The 22,532-nt window shown below is 41.1% G+C and overlaps 2 protein-coding genes across 2 annotated transcripts; both read left to right on the top strand.

Annotated features, from left to right (window-relative positions):
• The first annotated feature begins 3,621 nt into the window (after window positions 1–3,621).
• LOC115379155 (protein rapunzel-like) lies at window positions 3,622–4,960 on the top strand. The gene is made up of 2 exons (XM_030079876.1): window positions 3,622–4,112; window positions 4,270–4,960. Exons 1-2 carry the CDS (start codon window positions 3,622–3,624, stop codon window positions 4,958–4,960), a joined length of 1,182 nt encoding a protein of 393 aa, XP_029935736.1.
• Window positions 4,961–12,413: 7,453 nt separating this feature from the next.
• LOC115378519 (uncharacterized) lies at window positions 12,414–16,580 on the top strand. The gene is made up of 2 exons (XM_030078779.1): window positions 12,414–12,649; window positions 14,090–16,580. The coding sequence occupies exon 2, from the start codon at window positions 14,169–14,171 to the stop codon at window positions 16,239–16,241; it is 2,073 nt and encodes a 690-aa protein (XP_029934639.1). The 5' UTR covers window positions 12,414–12,649; window positions 14,090–14,168; the 3' UTR covers window positions 16,242–16,580.
• The last annotated feature ends 5,952 nt before the right edge of the window (window positions 16,581–22,532 follow it).

Genomic DNA, 22,532 nt, shown 5'->3' with positions numbered 1-22,532 from the left:
ATTAAGGGTGGTGTATATTTCGCAGCTGCAGCACCTCCCAGACCAGGCACATGCTTCCACTGTTATCTCACACTGAATGGACGCTATCAGTCGTAAACCTCTCTCAGAGTTTGGGCTGGTGTGGGACCCAGTGGACAGGGACAGCCGGTCATGGCTCGTCCCCTCCCCGCCAAAGTATCAGCATGTGACGGGGAGTGCGAGTGCCAGCCGACCTCCTGATCATCAACTCCACCTCTCCCAGCCCCTTTCACCTCCAACTTCACCTCTGGCTTATGAAATTACCAAAAATCTCCAGGTCACAGCGAGCCTGCGCCGAGCTCCGGGCACTCTGAGCCCTCTCCTCCACCCTGCAGAGCTGCTCCAAGCGGGACTCAAGTGTTTTTTCTAGTTTCCAAGCGGCTCAGTTGTCATTTTCACGTTGTGGAAACAGCAAAGTCTCTGTGTCCATCTGAGCGCCCATGGGTGTGTTGCTCTTAAAATGAGCGGTGCTCAGCTGCAGTGTTGCTGCGTTGCTGTCTTGAGGCAGTTGAAAGTGACTGAGCAACAAACAGCAGCTCTGAAGTCAGTGCTGCAGGTTTCTCTGCTATTTGAAGCTCATTATCAAGACAGTGAAGCACACGCCTACACAGGCGAGTACCAAACCGCGCACACCGTGTTTGTGACGCGCACAAGGACGCCTTTACGCATATGTGGATGCCTTGTTCCACTAACAGGGACGCGCTTTCACTTCATGCATGAGCAGACCCGTCTCCTTTGCAGAGAAGCTTTCCTTCTTACCTGGAAAAGCTTCCATTATAACAGCAACTCACCAAGGTGTGACACACCTGGCTTTTAAAGGGGATGGGAGACAGCGCTCTGATTGGTTTACTGCATGTTACGCTCAAAACACAGACAGGATTAATGAAGAGACTCAGCACAAGCTTTTTGAACCAGGAGCCTGCAGCAACCAGCCTTTTTACTGCCTGTAAAATAGCGAAAGTGACTTGGACACACCCTGAATCCACCTGCGCCCCGCTCTGCAGACTGTGCGCTCAGATCATTAAAACAGAGCCCTCTGTTTCATATTGTACACATAACTGGCAGCAGGAGCGCTCCACTGCCTGCCTCAGTGCGGCCTGTCAGAGTCCTGCGCTGGACCTGCTGGACTTCGGGTTTTAGTTTGCCCCATATGTAAGTCTGATCTGCAGCCCTCCGTGTGAAAGTCACCAGCTGCCGTTCGTGGTGTTGTGCAGTGGACTGATTCACACACCGGCTTGAAAAACGATTGCCTTGTTGGGCAGAGATGGGTTAAATTATATCTTGTTGTTATGCTTTACAACAATAAATAAATAAAAATAATTTAATAAATTAATGAAAAAAAAAAAAATATAGGCCTATATATATATGAATATGAGGTTCAGTCCGGATATTGTAAGATCGTTATGTACAGCTCCCATGTCTGACGCAGTGATTTGGGGTAGGCCTATTTGCCTTCAAGCTTTGGTGCGGAGCATCTCACTCGCATCACGTTCCTTTTAAAAAAAAAAAAAAAAAAAAAATGAGGAATGGATGTGATAATTAGATGATGGGAATATAGATGTCTTGATTAAAACTCGTCCTCAGTTCATCACAGCATTGCTGTCAAAGGAGACTACTCGCCATGCATTCATCAAATTTGGCTGAGGCACATGCAGCCTACACAAACAGATTATAAGCCAGAAGCCTCACAATTATCCAGTGATGAGTCATAAATAATAACGATGACACAGCAAATAGCTACAATACGAACACATGAACCGGGAAACATTTCCAGCACAGGCCTGCACAATGCGCCGAGAGTGATTTCTCCAGATCAAACTGGGTGTTTGGTTTAAAAAATTAAAATAATAATAATAATTTAAAAAATAAAATAAAATACACACAAATACATTGAAATATGTCCCATGCAATTTACCAGAGAGATTCTTATGTCACCTTTATTTTACTGATGTGGCTGAATCAGGTGTGAATATGTCCCCCTCACTCCCTCCCTCCCTCTCTCTCTCTCTCTCTCTCTCTCTCTCTCTCTCTCTCTCTCTCTGTCTCTCTCTCTCTCTCCTTTGCATTTCATATAAATGGAGCGCATCGTTTCTTTCCATGGATCTTCTCTGCACAGTTCTCGACTCAGCAGTGGATGAGAGAACCTGCGGATTTCCTCAAACTGCGACCAATTTCTCCCAGGTACAGAAAAAGCAGCTCTTACTGCAGGTAGGCCTGGAGGAAAAATAGACTTCTTATCTCTCCTGAGGCGTAATTACACTGTTAGGTCTGTCTCTTATAAGGTGTGAAATATCAGTTATTCATTTGGCTGGTTTAGCTGTCTTAATTTGAATTACATAGAACATGGAAACGCATTTTGCATGTAAAAAAATTCTGTTGATGTCCTGTGCAGTTAATTATTATTTTTGTTATTTATTTATTTGCAAAGTTGGATTATGCAGCAAATGGGTTCCATCCATAAACAATACTGAAAACATCTGAGTAGACAAGACATGATAACTGATGTCAGGTAGTAGATTTATGAAATGTTATGAATCATAAACACACTGCAGGGCATAATGTGTCATTTTGTCACTGAAGTGCCCATTTTGGTCAGATTACCATTAGATACTACCAAGGTTTATTTTTTTAAATATATTAATAATATCAACTCGTGGAGTAAAAATAAGACCTAAAGTTGACAACTGAACGCTGAAACTGGGTTTAAATCACGCAAAATTCAATGCAACATGTAGAGACCACAATGATGACAACCATCTAACATACAGTCAGTGTCCCTGTCTCAGCTCCAGCTGTCCAGTCTGATGCAGCTCAGCTCAGCAGCTCTGCCTGAAATTCTACCTTTTAACAAAGTTTATAATGTTCAGTCTGTGTTGACATTGTGCAGAATGTGTCACTTTAATTCTGTGTTTATTATTGAGGTTCTAGTTTGCAGAGGTCTTGTACTGGACTGCATTATACTGAGAGGTGTTTCTAATTTTTTGTCCTCCCTTACTTCTGTACAATGAATGGGACAAAATAGTGGAAACATCTCTTAATAAAATGCAGTCCAGTCCAACAGCAGCACTAACTATGAGCTCAATGCCAAACATAGAAGTGAATAAACACCTCTGTTACTGTGACAACAAGAAAACCTGAGCATTATAGGCAGCAGGAGAGGAAAATTTATGGCACAACAGTTGGATTGTATTTAATAAAGTGGCCAATGAGCGAATGTTCTTGAAACAAAACAAACCACAGAGCCAAAGGACAAAGTGCATTTAATCCACATTCATGAGCACCAACAGTGACATCAAGAGCAAGATTTGTTAAAATGATTCTATGTAATATTTGTATAAAGAGATTAAAGGTGGAAATGTTTCCGAGCCTCTTTTGTAACATCCAGTAGAATTTGATGCTCCATGAGGACAAACAGTCTGTAAGTCCACAAAACAAGACACTGGAGAATCTCCGAAATAGGTTGAAAGGAGAACGTTCTTCAGTTTTGCATAATGAATTGCCAAAAGACTGGAGATAAAAGGTTTTCATTGTAATCTACAGTACTGCATTCTCCTCATGTTATTGCAATATTTTATAACAGATTTGGTCTCTATTTGTCAGAACATGACCAGTCCACTGGAGGCGGTGGCCCAGAAAAAGCCGAGCATTGAGGCAGTGATGGACATGCTTGAGAAGGGGCCTGAGGTGCTGGCCAGCGCCGTGGGGGAGCTCCTGCCCCTCTTTGAGGCCGTCGTCCCTGTTCTACGACTGGCCTTGGAAAACATTCAGAGCAAAGAGGTCTCCTACATCAAGGAGCAGTTCCTGACTTTGAGGAACAAACTTGATGTCCTCTCTACCCAACTGGAGGACCTCTACAGGGAGATGGAAAAGAGCAGACAGGATTTACAGTACTCAGTTGTGGAGGACGACATACGGTACCAGTACAAGATGTTCACCGACATCCTGAGAGTGAAACAGGAGCTAAAGGGGGAAAAGAAGAATTTTTTTCTGGATCAGTTTGTCAAAGCTGGAGGAGAGAAGAATCTGTTCGTGCTGTATGATGCTCTGATGGGGAACAGCAGCTTTGGAGAGTCTGTGTTAGATGTGGTGGAAAGGTAAAGAGATACCATATTAAACATCCAATTTATATTTCTGCATGTGTTGTAGGACTCATCATCCACACCAACTCGACTGGTGGTCTGATTCAGAGTGCACTGGCTAGGGCAGCTACCAAATCTGAATGTAGTGTAAAACGTTTCCTCTGTTTTGTAGATATGCAGCAGGGAACCGACGCCTTCTAGAGGACTTCTGTGTTGGGATGAAGAAGCTCCTCCTGATGGGCTTGATTGCTCTGCTGGGCCACTGTGCCCTAAACCAGGGGCCAGACGGAGAAGAGGAGAAAAAACGAGACTGGAGCATCAAAATGAAAGAAGTAGAGTTCAAGATGAAGTCAACCATAGAGTCGTGTGTGGGATCCTTCCCAGAGCATGCAAGATCGGATGCTCAGCGCCTCTTCAGAGAGAAGGGAGAAGGGAATCCTGCAGATACCGCCCAGGAACTTAAAGAGTTCTTGAAAACCAAGTATGATTGGGTCAGCTGGTCAGTGCGACTGATTAGTGATTCAGGGAAATTCTTTGGGAACCAGCGGGCTGGAAAAGACTTCCACCATGTGTGCGGGCAGAACTGCTTTGAGTTTCCCCCGCTGAGCAACATGAACCTGGTGGTGTCATACAGCACCAAACCCCAGCCGGTGCCCCGCGGCCGCATTCAGCGGGTGATGGAGGACAAGGCGAAGAAGGGAAATGCCAAGGCAGTGGCTGATGTGTTGAAGGAGCAGCTCCACGGGTTTGTGGTCCACGCCATCAGTCGGCACAAGACCAGCACGGCGGCATGCAGCTTTCCAGAGGACTGCCACTACTGGGAGAGACACAAGAACATGGCAGTGTGTGTGCACTCAGAGTGAAGCAACATTTAGGATTATTTAGTAATAAGTATAACCACACCCAGTTAATAAATGTGGAATCAAATGTAATCAAATGCCCATGTCTTAGGAAGACCTTTAGGACTCTTACTTTCTTGATTTGATGTATTTCCTGTTGAAGCAGGATGTTTGGGTGGGACATGGTGCAGGACAGACCTAACCCTAATCCAGCAGGATCTTAGTTTGGGAGAGAAACAGATTTGTGAAGGTTTTATAGGTTGAAATTTTAATTTACACCCACTAGTGCAGGATGATGTCACTGTTTAAGATGCTCTGTTTTACAGGAGGTAGAAGTCAAGTGAGGTCATTTCATGGAGACTTTAAAAACAACCCAAACTCCTCTCGGCAACAGGAACTCTTATTCATTTCATTGATTTCACTGATGCACTTCCTAAGGACAGCTTTTGGTTTATAGTCTACATTTAGCTGAGATTATGTGGTTGTGGAAAGCAGTAAAGGCCTGGGCTAAAGATGGAAATGCTTTCTTTACCAACACAGAGTGGTATCAACATACGTTCAGAAAATAAAAACTACCCAAGATTTTCCACTGTCAGTATGTCACTGTGGGCTTCAGTGTCTTTGTTGACATACAGCAGATACCTTTGAGTTTAACGGGTTCCCTTTGTAATCGAGATGCCGTCTATTCAGCATTCCAGCGTTTCAGGGCCATTCATATCCGTGCAAACTTCAGCTTAATGTTAAGGGTTATGGAAAAACATGCAACTTCTGGTCCCAGTTGCACAGTCACAATATCACTTTGCACGACTATTGTTGTCGCAGAGTTTTGCAGTGCACATTTTTACAGTCATCATCATTATTCTCAGGTATATTTTTTCATGTCTGCATTATTAAAAACTTTAAAAACTTGAAAAAAAAAAAATTAAAAATTTTTTTAAAAATTGTTGAAAATAATTTGGTTTGTGGTAAGCAGTGTTTGTGCTGTTTGCCTTTCATAGTAAGATACATAAATCACACTGCCTATACTTTAATAACATTTTTAATAAGAGCAGTGGAGGTTTCTCTGTAATACTACAGCCGGAGCAGCAACCTATTATGTTGTATATGTTGTATTACTGGGTCTTGTTATTTTACTGTAACATTGTATTTGTATCTCTTCCATTTTGTTTGTTTTTTTTTTCTTTTTTTTTATTTTAAGATATTTCAAGATACCAATGATCAACACTGAACATTATTTAATGGTTTGTCAGAGTTCCTCCATCAGACATTATATCAAAGCAATGTAAAACAAACAAACAAAAAAAAAAAAAATAGCCTAGAAATAAAAACTCCTGTAATGAGTGTGTGTTCAGTGAATGAGTTCCAGGTGATATGATATGACTGTATAAATTGTGCAGATCGGTTATGGCAAAGCCCAAACTCGTGAGGCCAACCTGCCCGTTTGTTTTTCTAAATCATTTGGTTTTTCAAAGGATTTTATGTCTCTAAGCATGAACTGGAATGCTGTTGAGTTGGTTGCAAGGTCAAGATAAACAGCTCCCGTGTACTTGTTCAACAAGCACACTGTTTTTCTGCATCAGGGCTTTCTTTTTGCAGGCTAATTGTATTTCTTGAACCCAGGGAATTTGTGTTTTTTGCCTTATTTCTCTCTTTCTTTTTTAATTTTTGTTTTATGGCACTGTATTGATCCTGACAGGAAATCTTTGCCTTTTAGCACTTCCCTGTGAGCAACAGCAGCTATTTTGTGTAATTCACTTTTTGTGATTTTTTTCTTGTGTGGAAAAGCTAACCTAATGCATGTTTTCGTGTGTCTCTGCAAAGGCCACTACTCCGGCGGCCGAGGCACTGGACGGCACATGTGACGGAGCCAAACATAGAACCACAGATCATTAGGAATGTGGGCAGCCCTTTTTTTTTTTATTTTTGCAGTTCTGTTGTTGAAAGCAATGCACAGCCACCGTTCACTCTGAGCATATTTCTTCCCCTCGGATCTTAACCATCCCAGTGAAAACGTGGTTGTGCATGGGGACATGAAATCGCTCTCCCCAACACATCAGCCTGCCACCCTGCTTTCCACTAATTGCTGTTTTATTCACGGCATTTGGAGAATATAGTCTGATCCATTTTAGTATCTTATATTTTATGAACTGTAATGCCACCTGGGGTCAGACACTTCTCTTCGTTTCTTAATTCACTGTGCAGGATGCTGGGATTTCAGTCACATAAGCAACCAAGTATCACTCGTCAAGCAGAACATCGTCAAAGGACATTTCTGTATGTTATATTCGTCCTTGTTGTTCACCAAAGTTTCACTGCACAGAGCTTTTCGTCCTGAAGAACGAGGCTGCTCTCCGACACAAGAGGCTTGTTTTCTGAAAGACAGATCAGGATGAGCTGGAGCTGAGTCACAGATCTCAGGCAGACCCTCGCCTGACAGAGGAAGCTTTGTGAGGCGTGGCGGCTCTTACAAACCAGCTGACATGCAGTGACGCACTTTACATGCTTTCTCCCTCACACTGTGTCTGGTTTGCAGGTGGCTTAATGTTCATTTTGATGCCAGCCCGCAGTGTCATGTGAGACTGCCGCTCGTCTTTAAATCCCTAAGTGTTCTTGAGAGTCCTGTCCTCAAATCGGGATCACATTAAAATTTCAAAACATTAAAAAGACTACAGAGTTAACATTAATAGATATGCCAATGCGGTCACTGCTTGGCCGTGTTGGCAAGGAGAAGGAAATGTTACGGACGCAGATTCAGCAGGTGAATCTTTCACTGACAGTGTGGGCGGAAGTGGTTAAACATTTCCAACTCCAGGAGAGATTAAGAGGTTAACCATAGATACAGACAATGGACCTATTCTGGTATCACATCCATATGCAAGATATTTTAATACTTCAGGTTTGGTGGGCATTACTTTTACAGTTATTTACAGCTTCGTGATTGTTTTAGTAAAAAGGTAAAAGGTGCTAATCCAAGAGAGACACCGACAAAGGTCTTATAGGAAAGTTACACCATGGCATCATACTACTGAATAGGGATATTACAGATTATGTAAAACAACTTTGGGAAAAGGAAACTGGAGATTGAAGTTGGCGAAGACGTTTAACTGAATGCCTGGGAAACACAGATATCCCGGAGATTGTTGGAAAAACCTGAGCTGCTTTTTTACCACACCTAAACAGAAGTCTAGATCATGGTCATGTTTTCTGGATTTGTCCCTCGATTCAGACTTTCTGGAGGGACGAAGCAGCACCAACCATCTCATCTCAACATCTCATCCCTGTATCTGGGACATGTACATGATGGACCACGTAAGGACAAGACCTACCTCCTAAAGATGTTATTGGCAGCCAGAGAAAAGGCCATTGCACAACATTAGCTTTAGAAACGTTGCCAAACTGCTGGCCTTCTTACTAATATTGTTAAAGAATTACATTTTCTAGAACAGAGGAGCTCACAGCCATACGGCTCCAAAAACAACTGGGTGGAAAACAGTGGGGAAATGGTTTGTTTACGTTGCCAAGGAGACAGATTTTTCATAATGACTATATGTACCATGTGATACTTTATTTTTAAATTAGGTAAATTAGCCTTGATTTAATGATCATCCCATGACCACAAACTTGTTGTTGTTGTTTGTTGTCATCACTGGTTTGCTTTTGGCTTGCTAAACACACACACACACACACACACACACACACATTAACGGTCAGTACTCAGTAGCCAATGCCTGGTGTAAAACGTGCACAAACACAAACACAAACACATGTACAGGCAGGGCTGTGAACCGGTGTGTATAAGATGGAGCTGCAGTTTCTGTCGGTGGATTCTGGAGAACTCGGACAGTGTCCAAATTTTGGTCCAGGTTCTCCTCCGTCTCTCTTGACTCCTAGAAAGCTAGTGGACAGCTTGAAATTCCTCACAATCTGTCATTTTGTATTTTCATTTCTCATTTATTATTCTCGGCACATTGCAGAAAAAAGCCTGACATTCATTGTGAAGCTACCATTAGGAAATGTGTCCAACATCCACACAGATATAAATGCACTGGATGTCCAAGTGCACAGAAACCAAGTGAGTACCAAAGGACAGACTGTTATTTTGTGTTACGATGCAGCAATCGTTCAAGAATTCAGAGAATCAGCTGGTTGGCATTTAATTGAATTTCTAATCGCAGACCTCTTGTCCATAATTTAGGCAATGTGGAGGCTGTTTATCTTTAACAGGCCCTTTGTGTGTTCGGCTGAGCTCCCTAATGAAGAGCAGAACAGGGTTTGGAGGGGGATCAACCAGACCCTTTGTGGACAATCTCCTCCTGCCTTCAGTGTCCTTCAGTGTGAGGTAATTTCACCTCCCTTCTCATAGTCAGCTGTGTGTTTGCAGAGTCACATTCACATGTTTTAACATCACCAATGAAACACTCCCATTGGTATGTGTACGCATTCCTGGCTTTAACTTGTTTGCATCATTCCCAACCTGTTTAGGAATAGCATGACTGTGATCGACACAATCATACAAGGCCGGAGTCTGACCGTTGCAGGAAAGCCTCCAGGACAGGGGAGCTTGTGTTGCTGTGACCCTATTCAGTGTGCACATGGAGTCTAGTTCACTCCAGAAACATGCACTGGTACATGTGCCCTAATCCAGGACACTCATTCATACAGAGGCCCAATTAAGATTTCAGAGGAATGATGCTGCAACGCACTAATTGGCACTGTGGAGGCCATCGGGTTATGCTCTTATAAATCTACAGAACCATTAAATTGGCAGCAGCAATATTACAAACCTAATCTTAAATGTTAATGGTTGAGCGTGTCAGTACCATTGTCTTTGGCATTAACAGGTGACCACCTCCCCCCACAAGTGGCTCACTGAATTTGGCCCATGGTACCTCCAGGCATCAGTTTCTGGATCTGTTTTTTTCACAGGCATCCACAGCCTGGCTCTGCTGGACCCAGTCCTGCTGCCCCTGCTGGACCCAGTCCTGCTGCCCCTGCTGGACCCAGTCCTGCTGCCCCTGCTGGACCTGGATCTGCTGCCCCTGTTGGAACTGGTCCTGCTGCCCCTGCTAGACCTGTTTATCCCTGTGCCTGCCACAGCCATTCGCTCAGCTGTAATAATGCACTGATGCACTTGGTTCTGTGGCTGAATCAACCTGATTGTGCTTGTGTGATTTCTTTACAATGCAGTATTTCATATTTTGAGTGAAAACTTGTTTTGGTTCAGATCTGGCTGTGGACTGATTTAGAGGTATATGTGTGATCAATTTATAGTCATATCAGCCCTGAGTCATACTGGCTGTGCGTAATGACACACTCACCAAAGCATGATTAGGAGGAAAACGTGTGTTTAGAGACTGTGCTGGGGAGAGCAGGGCTCCCGCTCCCCCGCCTGGAGCTCACACACTTTCACGGTACACACCATTTTATGAATGGAAGCCACATCTTTATGCAAGTGTGGGGACAATGCTTTGCAAAACCAGCTAAAGTTGATTAATATTTCCTGCCCATCAGGATTGCATTCTGCAGTTTCTGGAATTACAGATACAAACCATCACTCCTCATCAATTTCATACATTCATTATTTTTCCAAATCACTTATCCATAAGGATCGTGGGGTGCAACTCCTCAATTCAAATATTTAACTTCATATAATATTTATATATAATAAATTCAAATTAGAAAATTAGGCCCACTCACAACCCCATGCCTGCAGTGTGAGCAGTTTCATCTGTGAGACAATATTTTATATATTATATTTAGCTATATTTATATTATATTTTATCAGTGCCATCTTTTTTTTTTTTTTTTGAGTATCCTCATGTCAGAGAACAAGAAGTGCATAATTTTTACATCATAAACAACAGACCATCCCCAGTCACAAATACCTACATATTTCTATAAACAAAATTAATGTGCTGCTTTAGACCAGAAACTTCTCTTTTTCAATCACCAGAACAAGCTCATAAAAAGACAAAGGCCTAAGTTGATTTAAAAAACAAACAAACAAACAAACAAACAAACAAACCAACAAAAAACATAAGGTCACAATTTAAATTATAGTTCCCACCCACCACCATTATCTTCAGCATTAAACGCTGTCACCAGGAATCAGAGAGGATGCTGAACGGTGCTGTGCGCCAGTACTGTGATCTTACACTGCCATCTAGTGGATGTTCAGGAGAAATGATCATCGTCAGATTTCAACTGTAAGGTTATGGACGAATGAGCAGACTTTTGAATATTTACCTGTATTAATTATAAAACTACCGTTATGAGAATGAATATCCTTTTTTGCCAATTTATTTGAGAAAATAACAGTAGGTCATGAGTTTTATCCAAAAATGAAAATTATTCTTTTTCCTAATTATTTTTCAAAGAGATTTTAATTTTATTGATTTCTAGTTCATTTTATGTTTTCATATTAACAGAAACTGAAAGAAGAAGAAGAAGAAGAAGAAGAAGAAGAAGAAGAAGAAGAAGAAGAAGAAGAAGAAGAAGAAAGTACAAAGTAGTTTTAAGTTTATTCAAGTTTATTTATAAAAAAAAAAAAATGGGACAGTGCAGATTAATGAACATTTTAAAAAAAAACGTAAGTATGAAGCAAGATTGTAGCCATGTAGAATAAAGATAAAAATAAAGTTACAAAGTTTCACAACAACATACAACAACAACTGTGTGAAATAGGAAAGAAATGAGAATTACAGAGAAAGAAAAAAAAAACAGAAAAAAAACTGTGTGATGATACTAAAAATAATTTCTAAACATTGCCACTAGGTGACATTCATTCCCTCAGTTAAACAAAACAGCAGCTTCCTTCATTATTAACAGTGGGTTTTTCCTGAGCAATGATTCATTTCACTTCAATTTAAATGCTTGTGGAAAGCATCTGAGCATCGTCTTTCTCAAGAATTTAAACACAGAAGTCTGACGTCTGTCCAACTTGCTGTCTGTAAACTGTCTGTAAAACTTGCAGAGAACCTAGGATTCCTATATTCATTATTATTGCCATGCCTTTATTGATAGTAAATGTTGGTGTATTGTGTAAAAGCTTTAATGGAAGAAAAAAAAAAAAAAAAAAAAAAAAAAAAAACGGGAGGCGGAGACTGTCACCCATACAACATAATTTATGTATTTGTATATTTTTTTCAAGAACTACAGGATGTCAGTCTGAGTTAAAGCCGCCGAAACATCGCTGAGGTCAGACATTATGTCAAATGTGCGGCTCAAACAAATAAACCTGATGTACTTTTATCGCTAGAAGACAAAACCCGTTCAGGTCAGTGAGCTTCGGCATCCGGTCAGCTCCGCTTCCGCCTTGCTGCTTCCGGACTGTCACAAAGTTTCATGCCGGCGTCAGCGGCTCATCCTCGGTCGGTAAGTCGGCGTAGCCTCTGCTGGTTTAGTTACTTTATGAGTATACAAATGGTTTAGTCAGTCATCGTGTCCTAACAAGCTCATAAACGTGGCCAAGACCGAGGCGGCTGTGCTGAAGCCCCGCGTCCGCAGCAGGGAGGCGGCAGGCAGGAGAGGTTTGCTCCGGGCTGGAGGAGCTTTATGACGAGGCTTTAGACACAGAAACCAGACAGACTCCGGCTGGAAAAAACACACGGCAGCTGTATCAGCACCACAGAAAACTTTCCTGAAGAGACACGACAGAAATCCACCGTGTTTTTGACTCTTCAAAATCTCAACCGGAGGACATAAACCCTACAGGTGCGACAGCGCATTGAGGCCATTGTAGGGAGGGGCTGATCTAGAAAAACAGTGATGCTGAAGTGGGGCATGGACATTTTACAGGGTGGCAGACAGATCAATACATAGACAGATAGGTGACTTTTCCTAACACCACAAACTGAAAACAGATCCACTGGCCTTACAAAGCCCTTAGTATTCTGATTTCTTTAGAGCAGAAAGTAAATGTGGTTGTCTTTCTGTCACTGGTGAATCGCTCTGAAAACTGAATGCAGACAACTTGCATGAGTCTGAGTGGTAGATTGTACTGTGGAGTGGAGGAGAGAGTCAGCATTCACTTGCACTCAGACAGAAGACTTTCAGTTTTTTTAAATTATCGACCAGCAAAGACTTTTAATTTAAATTAAATTATTTAAGCAGGGATGGCAAGGCCTATTTTAAGGATGGGATGGAAAAAATTACTCTGAGTTTCTGAGAGTGCAGCGATAAATTTACGAGAAAAATCTCTTGGAAGTTCTGAGTTTATGAAGTCACAAATGTATGTGGAAAAAGGACACGGAAAATTGTTTTCTTTTACTTTTTAAAATCAATTTATTGTCTTTTTGTTTTGATTTATTTTATTTTGTTTTTTAGTCAAGGAACCTATGATGATGTATTAAGGTCACTGTAGAAGGAAAAAAATTGAATTGAGGTAATATTCTGGGTAAAATAACTCAGAATTAAGTGGTAAAAATGTGAAAATTGTAAGATTATAAAGTCACAAATTTACAAGAAAAAAAAATAGAAGAATTGGTTGTTTTTTTGGTCAAGGAGCCACATGTGTTGACTCTGTGAGGTTGTATCAGCCACATACTGCAGTTTCTTGTAAATATTCCACTTTAATCACACAAATTCTGTTTTTATTTCTAAATATCACCCCCTTGCAGTTCTTCCAAGTCAGCAACACCTTTGGCCAAGTAATGATGATTACTAATAATGATTATATTACCTCTGCCTAATAGACAGCAGCACTACTCCCCCTGGTGGTGGGAGATTTACCAAACAAAACAAAAATGAACAAAAATGGCTCTTTCACCGCCAGTCTGAAAGACGTCTGCGCTGTTTATCTGAAACTGCAACTTCATATCAGCCTCAAACTCTACTCTCATATTTTGCATATATGCTAAAAGATAACTGCATTAACAGCCTGTCCAGCCACAGGTGCTGCAGAGCTCCCCTGCAGGCTCTTCTCAAGGAAGTCGCAGACAAAAGGGAAAGTAAAAAATAAAGTGATTTTACTGATGCAGTAAGGAGGAAATCAGTAATAACATGCTGCATGGTTGTAAATTAATAGTCAGTTTCACTTACTCACTCATCCCAATGCACCAAGCGGACATAAGCCCTTTAAAACACATTAAAGCAGCATAGAAAACATGGCACCCAGCGACCCATGAGAATTTTAATTTCTCTGCTCTCTTTTAGGTTCCAGGAGGACGTGGAAAAAGCCCAGAGGAAGTCAAGGATAAAAGGCTGAAGGAAGTAAGTCAAACCAGGAGAAAAGATGAAGCGTTCAAAGTACTCACCGCCTGACCCGATCAAGGCAGCGGTGCTGCTGTTCTACACTCCTCCAGTTGATCCTGATCCTACATCCTTCCTCCATGTGTTGTTGCAGCCTGGAAACGTTGTGATCAGTGACGTGCAGAACAAAAGGAGAAAAAGAAAGGCAGATGAGATGTACATAGAGACACCAATACACTGTAAACTCCAGCCAAATCAGGAGTACACACTGTCCACGTTTCCTGAGGATGAATCAGTTCTAATACAACCAAAGAAGGCAGAATTTTACAATGAAATCTTTGATAACTACTTCGCTACTTTTGAAGTGACTTTAGAACAAATCAGGAGAAATATTCATCTGTCTCTCACAGACAGTAACAGCTCCCTGTGTGTATGGGAAGGGCAAATTGATCTTCCATCAGCTGCCATAAGGAAGCCCCAGGGTCAGAGTGCTGTGGGTCTCCGTCCCGACATGAGTTTGCTCTCTATACGGAGCAGCTTCATCAGTGGGGTCTCAGGACCTGTGCTCCAAAGTCTGCTGGACGGGCTTTTAGAGAAATGGGTGATAAATGACTCTGAGCGGGAGGCAGCACATGGGATGCAGAACAGAGCAGACAAGGCTTGTTTTGTCATTGACATGGTGTGGAGGAAAGGGGAAGCTGCTCGTTCAGAGATGATAGCGCTCCTCTGTGACATCGACCCTTTTTTCTGTCGACATCTTGGAATGAGGAGCGATAAAGATGAAATGATGATTGAGAAGGTCACAGCTAGCCCCCCCTCAGCCACAGACACTATGCCAGCTTCTTTTCTCCCCCCCTCCCAGGGAAGTGGAGAATCCAGCGCCTTGTCTCCTTCTCGCAGCATGCCCTCACTGAGTGAAACTCCCTCCACAAGGAACAGGAAACGTACACAACAGAAGCGATCTCAGAGTTTACCTGATGTCACATCACAGGACAGCTTTGAGAGGTTCACGCCTGAGATCTCTGATGATGGAAACAGTGAAATCTACAGGTTCCTGTGCACCAGTCCAGGCCTGTACCAGTGCAGTGTGACAGGCCTGGTGTTTAACATGAAGGGAGAAGGGGATGTGACTTACAGGATCGTCCACTGGGACTGGAGGCTGCTCGCCCAGCGTCACAAGAAGCCTGCAGGACCGCTGTTTGACATCACATGCCAGCAGCAGTCTGTCTGCCAGCTTCATCTCCCACATTGTGAGATCAGATCTACAGGTGCACGTCAGTTCTTGTCAGTGGCTCATGTGACCGACGAGGGCACCGAGTTCATTCCTCCACATGAGATAACAGAAACTCATGTTGTTATCAACATCACTGGATTTTCTAAGTATGGTAATGTCAAGGAAGAAGACTCACCGCCCGATCCGATTGAGGCGGCGGTGCTGCTGTTCTACATTCCTCCAGTTGATCCTAGTCCCATATCCCTCGTTAATGTGTTGTTGCTGCCAGGAAACGTTGTGCTTAGGAACGTGCAGAACCAACGGGAGAAAAGAAATGCACGTGAGAGATACATAGATGTGCCCTCAGAGTGTCAGCTCTACCCAAAGCAGAAGTACGTGCTGTCAGCCTCTCGCAAAGATACATCAATTCGAATACAACCAAAGAAGGCAAAATTTAAAATTGAAAACTACCATAATTTCTCGACCACATTCCAAGTCATTCTGAAAGACAAGATGGAAAGTATTAAACTGCTTCTGAGAAATCGTGACAGTTCCCACTGTGTATGGAGAAAGCGGGTTTATCCTTCATTAGCTGCTGTCAGAAGACCCCAGGTTCAGGGAGGTCAGGATCTCACCTCTGTTGAGATTTTGCGCTCTGTATGGGAGCCCTTCATCAACAGGGTATCAGGACCTATGCTCAAAAGTCTGTTGGACAGGCTTCATCACAACGGGGCGATCAGTAAGTCCGAGAGGGAGGCAGCAGATGTGAAGCAAAACAAAACAGAAATGGCCAGATATTGTATCAACACAGTGATGAGCAAAGGGGAGCGTGCTAGTTCAGAGATTATCACATTTCTCTGTGAGGAAGACAAGTACCTCTCTGAAACCCTTGGGTTGATGTGAAAACACAACTAACCAAATAGTGATCAAGATAAAATGATAAATGAAGAACTCACCATTTAAACTCAATGGCTGCCCAAAACTTCTCTTGTGCCATAATGTGAACATATCCTAATGACCATAAAATTGAGACTGACCAAAGAATAAAAATGGGACGAGGTGTCGGTGTTCCTCAGCACCCAAACTACTGTCAGCACTTCTCCCCTCAGATATTCAGCTTGTGAGCGTGTCTGTCCAAAGCACCTTGATTTCTCATAGAGGAAACACCGTGAACTCACAGTGGACCCAACCTTGGCTCATAATTTGGGTTCTTGTGTCCAGCCTGTGGACTGTAAAAAAAAATCTGAGGGAAAAAAGCTTTTTAAAACTCAGGATACCAGAAATGATGTCACACGTCATAATCCATAGGTTTTGTAAACTTGAAGAAATGGTGCCTTCCTTTGAATGTTTCACCCAAAGCGTGACGTCGCATCAGGGAAGCTTCAGAGCTCGTCGATACAGACATTTATCAATACACAGAATTTATTGTTATTGTGCCATGAATGTGTAAACATGTCAGAGTGTGTGTGACACTTTTGTACAGTGTGGGAAAATGTTTTTTTTTTTTTTTTTTTACTTTGGGGCATCTTGAGAGGAAATTCAGAGGGACGTCCCCACAGTCTCACTGGTCTGGTCTTTCTTTTTAATCAGTGATCAGTCGGCAGTAACCGGGACAGTTTTGTTGTACACAGTTTGGCGCTAATTTCAGAAAAAAAAACGATGTAATGAAGCACAGCTCCTCCCTCTGGCCAAGTCAGCGCTGTGTCAGAGCCTAAAGGACGTCCTGCACTGCTACACACACTTGATGCTGTGCCATTTTGCACGCTTCTTACTCTTGCTGAAATACATATGCACTCTGTTGTATTTTTTTTAATCATTTGAGTTACTGAGTTTTTCTTTACTGCAAATCTTGGTATTATATTTTTATCACCCTTTTTCAGGTTAATATTTTCTTATTTTTTGTATTATTGTCACGGCTGTTATCTAAGAAAACGTGTCATTTTAAGCTAGCTGTATTTCTATTGGACGACGACACGTGGTGCCTTTCAACAACATGTGTTAGGAAGCAGTGACTTTGTGCTGTTGTTATTTTATAACACTTTTTTGTTGTTGAAAAGTAACACAGATGTGTGTGTTGTCCTTAACTAGTCACCCAGATGTTAGAATAACGCCTTTTTTTACAGTAAACTGTTTTATGTTGTACTTCAACATATGTTTTATAATATAAGTGTTTCTTAAGTGCACTTTTATACATAAGGTCTCTGCAGAGACCTGGAAATCCTGTTAAGTTGTTGGAAATTTGATAATTTACAGATCTGAAAATGATTTGAATTTGACAGAGGATGTGCACTTGCTGTTATTTCACAGATTTCATGAGGGATTCCTGCAGTTTGCACTACCTGTCCAGTCATTTGGTGATTATATCGTGTTGAACTTGTGAAAGTTTCCATTTCAGTCCAGACATGAAAGGAATAGTTCACCCTAAAATGAAAATGAAATGTTTAACTCCTCCATATGAGTCACAGCTGCACTGAACATTGTGCAAAATTAGGACTCTGATGAACAAAAATGTCACCGAGGATGAAGAATGTAAGAGGTGATCCGGCACATTTTAGCCATTTCTGAGCCACAGTGCCGTCACTTGAGCATAAAGAGCCTGACTTCTTTTGCCTGACCTGTTTGGAGGAACAGGATGAATAAGGATGATTTTGCCATTCCCTTAAGGAAAAGCACATTTAGCCAGTCAGCTTTCTTGGTGAGAGCTGCAAAAACATGGAACTCCATACCACCACTCATTCGCAATATCAGAACTCACAGGTCATTCAAATTCACTCTCAAAACATGGCTAAGAAACAATTACACATGCGACCGTAACAGCCCTACTTAATCCAGAGATACCTGTTGGTTTGCTTGCATGTTTGTATGCCATGTTTTGGACCTGTCCATATGTCTTTATGTGCTTATGCTTTTACATATCTGCAAATGTCTGTTGCCCTGCATCAGTCTGTGTATGCTTCCACCCTTACTTGATGCTTGTCTGTCTGGACACATGTTGCTCATGTTCATATGTCAGCTAACCTATGTGGTCAATTTGCTTGTTAGCTAATATGCTCCATGTAGCTTTTTTTTTTTTTTTTTTTTTTTTTTTTTTTTCTAACCTTGTTTTTAACTAACTAATCTGCATGCTTTTGTGTGTTTCTCTTCTTTTAGCTTTTGCCTATTTAACATCAAGGCCCAGGGACTACAGTTGAAAATTAGCTTTGGCTAACACTGACACATTTACAGCTGTTACAGATGTTAATTAATGTGTACGGTCCCCTGTGTAAACAGCTCAACAAAAGGCTGAGACGCAGCTACAGGGTCGGCTCGCTGTGGCTTTGGTTTTCCTGTGAATTTCTGGGTAGTTTTCGGTGGCATGAAGGGAGGAAATGACAAAATCTTCCGTTAATTGGGGTGGACTGCTCTTTTAAGTTCCTCAACAATCCTAGACAATGAAAATTCATTTTCATGTTTCCTTTTTTAAAGAACTAACTGTAACTGATATTTTGAAGAGACAATACAGAACAGCATGTAGAGCAGATCTGTGAGTCGACGTCATTATTTACATGTTTAGACAGTTCACGTTCAGGCCCACATACAGTGCCTTCCATAAGTATTCACCCCTTGAACTTTTCCACATTTTGTTACATTTATTATGTTTTTCTATACTGCACTGAAGGATTGCACCTAATTTTGTTGTTAACCATGACAGTGACAATAAAGTGATTCTTATTCTTCTTATATTCTTATTCTTACTTAACAACCACAAATTTAAAACATATTTTATTGGGGTTTTATGTAATTAACCAACACAAAATAGTGCATCATTGTGGTGTGGGGGGGAAATATTCCATTAGTCAACTACTAATCGTGCACTCCACAAATCTGGCCTTCATGGAAGAGTGGCAAGAACACACCATTGTATGAATAGAAGTCACATCTTTATGCAAGTGTGGGGACAACACTTTCCACCAATCGGGACACTGCATAAAAGCCTCAAAACCAGCTAAAGTTGATTCATATTTCCTGCCCATCAGGATTGCATTCTGCAGTTTCTGGAATTACAGATGCAAACTATCACTCCTCATCACTTTCATACATTCATTTTCCAAACCACTTATCCATAAGGGTCGTGGGGTGCAGCTCCTCAATTCAAATATTTAACTTCATATAATATTTAATAAATTCAAATTAAAAATTAGGCCCACCCACAATGCCATGCCTGCAGTCTGCACAGCTTCATCTGTGAGACAATATTTTATATATTATATTTATATTTATATTATATTTTATCAGTGCCATGTTTTTTTTTCAGTATCCTCATGTCAGAGAACAAGAAACACATAATTTTTAGATCATAAACAACAGACCATCCCCACAAATACCTACATATTTCTATAAACAAAATGAATGTGCTGCTTTAGACCAGAAATTTCTCTTTTTCAATCACCAGAACAAGCTCATAAAAAGTCAAAGGCCTAAGCTGATTTAAAAACAAACAAACAGAAAAAAAACATAAGGTCAAAATTTAAATTATAGTTCCCACCCACCACCATTATCTTCAGCATTAAACACTGTCACCAGGAGAGGATGCTGAGCGGTGCTGTGCGTCAGTACTGTGATCTTACACTGCCATCTAGTGGATGTTCAGGAGAAATGATCATCGTCAGATTTCAACTGTAAGGTTATGGACGCGTGAGCAGACTTTTGAACATTTACCTGTAATAATTATAAAATTACCGTTATGAGCATGAATATCCTTTTTTTTTTTTTTTTTTTGCCAATTTATGTGAGAAAATAACAGGTCGTGAGTTTTATCCAAAAATTAAAATTATTCTTTTTCCTAATTATTTTTCAAAGAGATGTTTTTTTTTTATTTTTATTGATTTCTAGTTCATTATTTTATGTTTTCATATTAACCGAAACTGAAAGAAGAAGAAAGTATGAAGTAGTTTTACTCACCACATAAACTTTGGGTGTAATTATACTAAAAATAATTTCTAAACATTGCCACTACTTGGTATTCATTCCCTCAACTAAACAAAACAGCAGCTTCCTACATTACCAACAGTGGGTTTTACTGGACTTATTATAGATCTGTGGTTTTACTGTTTGAACCTCTTAGTTAGTGAAAGAAGTGCCTTTCAAAGTGGGGTTGGGAGTCCTCCCAGGGGGCGTGAGAGCCCTCCAGGTGGTCCTCAGCAAAATGATGAATCGATTCATTTCACTTCAGTGTAAATGCTTGTGAAAAAAAAAAATTGAGCATAGTCTTTCACAAGACTTTAAACACAGAAGTCTGACGTCTGTCCAGCACCAGTGATGACATTTAAATAGATTTAACATAAAATGAATGAAATGGATACATTTTGATTACGAATATTGTGTAAGTGCAATCTTTTCTTATAAAAGATGCTCTTGGTTCTCGGTTACATGCATCCATGTCAGACGCGCTACAGCGCTATTGTTTTTAAATGACCATGAAATCCAAACACTTTTCCTCTGGTTCAAGATATTTATTTCCAAAAACTAGACTTCTTGCCGCAGCATGGAGTGACAGACAGATCAAATCCGTTGATTACCCTCTTTTCCATTCCATTAAACAAAACCAAAAAACAATGCTTAGCAGCGGTCTAAAACTGTATAGCTGCCAACCCTAATATAACCCGGGTGCTGCAGTCACCTGTCTATAAAGAGAAGGCGGGGGTGAGAATAGGCATCAATAATACACAGCTATGTCAGCTTCTAATAATTAAAATTAGCCATAACTTCATAATTGTTATCAATTCAACTCATAATTCAAAGCAGAATATTTCACGTTCATGTCTCATAATTAATCAGGTAAATAATAATAGTAAAACAGATAAAATAAAATATTCATCAAAACACAAATCAAACATTTGGCATTTGTTTGTTTGTTTGTTTGTTTGTTTTGTTTTGTTTTTTTGTTTTTTTGTATGTTTGTTTTCTGGATTATTATTATTATTATTATTATTATTACTATTTTTACACAAAAATAGCTTTTTGTAAATACAACCACATTTCTTCATATTTCACAAGGAACTTTTCACTACTTCTCATCACTGAAATTAAAAGAAGAATGCTGTGAAACTATGTATTTTAATCGAATAATTGAAACTTGCAGAGAACCCTAGGACTCCTACATTCATTATTATTACCATGCCTTTATTGTTAGTAAAGGTTGGTGTGTTTGTGTAAAAGTTTTAACAGAAAAGACACAAGGAAACGGGAGTCGGAGACTGTAACCCATACAACATCATTTATGTATTTGTAGATTTTTTAAAGAACTACAGGATGTACTTTTATTGCTAGAAGACAAAACCCGTTCAGGCCAGTGAGCTTCGACATCCGGTCAGCTCCGCTTCCGCCTCGCTGTTTCCCACCTGTCCCCAAGTTTCCCCAATGCATCAGCGGGTCATCCTCGGTCGGTAAGTCGGCGTGGCCTCTGCTGGTTTAGTTACTGAACGAGTACTAATGGTTTAGTCAGTCATCGCGTCCTAACAAGCTCATAAACATGTGGCCAAGACCGGGGCGGCTGTGCTGAAGCCCCGCGTCCGCAGCAGGGAGGCGGCAGGCAGGAGAGGTTTGCTCCAGGCTGGAGGAGCTTCATGACGAGGCTTTAGACACAGAAACCAGACAGACTCCGGCTGGAAAAACACACAGCAGCAGGACGGAAAACTTTCCTAAAGAGACACGACAGAAATCCACCGTGTTTTTGACTATTCAAAATCTCAACAACGGCGACGGCGTGTCGAGGCCATTGTAGGCAGGGGGCGGATCTAGAAAAACAGTGATGCTCAAGGGGGGCATGGGCATTTTACAGGGTGGCAGACAGATCAATACACAGACGGATAGACAGGTAGACAGACAGACAGGTAAATAGATAGGTGACTTTTATTAGCACTACAAACTGTCTGAAAACAGATCCACTGGCCTTACAAAGTCCTGATTATTCTGATTTCTTTAGAGCAGAAAGTAAATGTGGTTGTCTTTCTGTCACTGGTGAATCGCTCTGAAAACTGAATGCAGACAACTTGCATGAGTCTGAGTGGTAGATTGTACTGTGGAGTGGAGGAGAGTCATGCAGCATTCACTTGCACTTGGACAGCAGACTTTCAGTTTTGTAAATGATTGACCAGCAAAGACATTTAATTTAAATTAAATGATCTAAGCAAGAATGGCAAGGTCTATTTTAAG

Source organism: Myripristis murdjan, chromosome 20 (assembly GCF_902150065.1).
Source record: "Myripristis murdjan chromosome 20, fMyrMur1.1, whole genome shotgun sequence".
In the NCBI taxonomy this organism is placed as follows: domain Eukaryota; kingdom Metazoa; phylum Chordata; class Actinopteri; order Holocentriformes; family Holocentridae; genus Myripristis; species Myripristis murdjan.
Note: the sequence above shows the minus strand (reverse complement) of the source record. Positions and strands in the feature narration are given on the sequence as shown.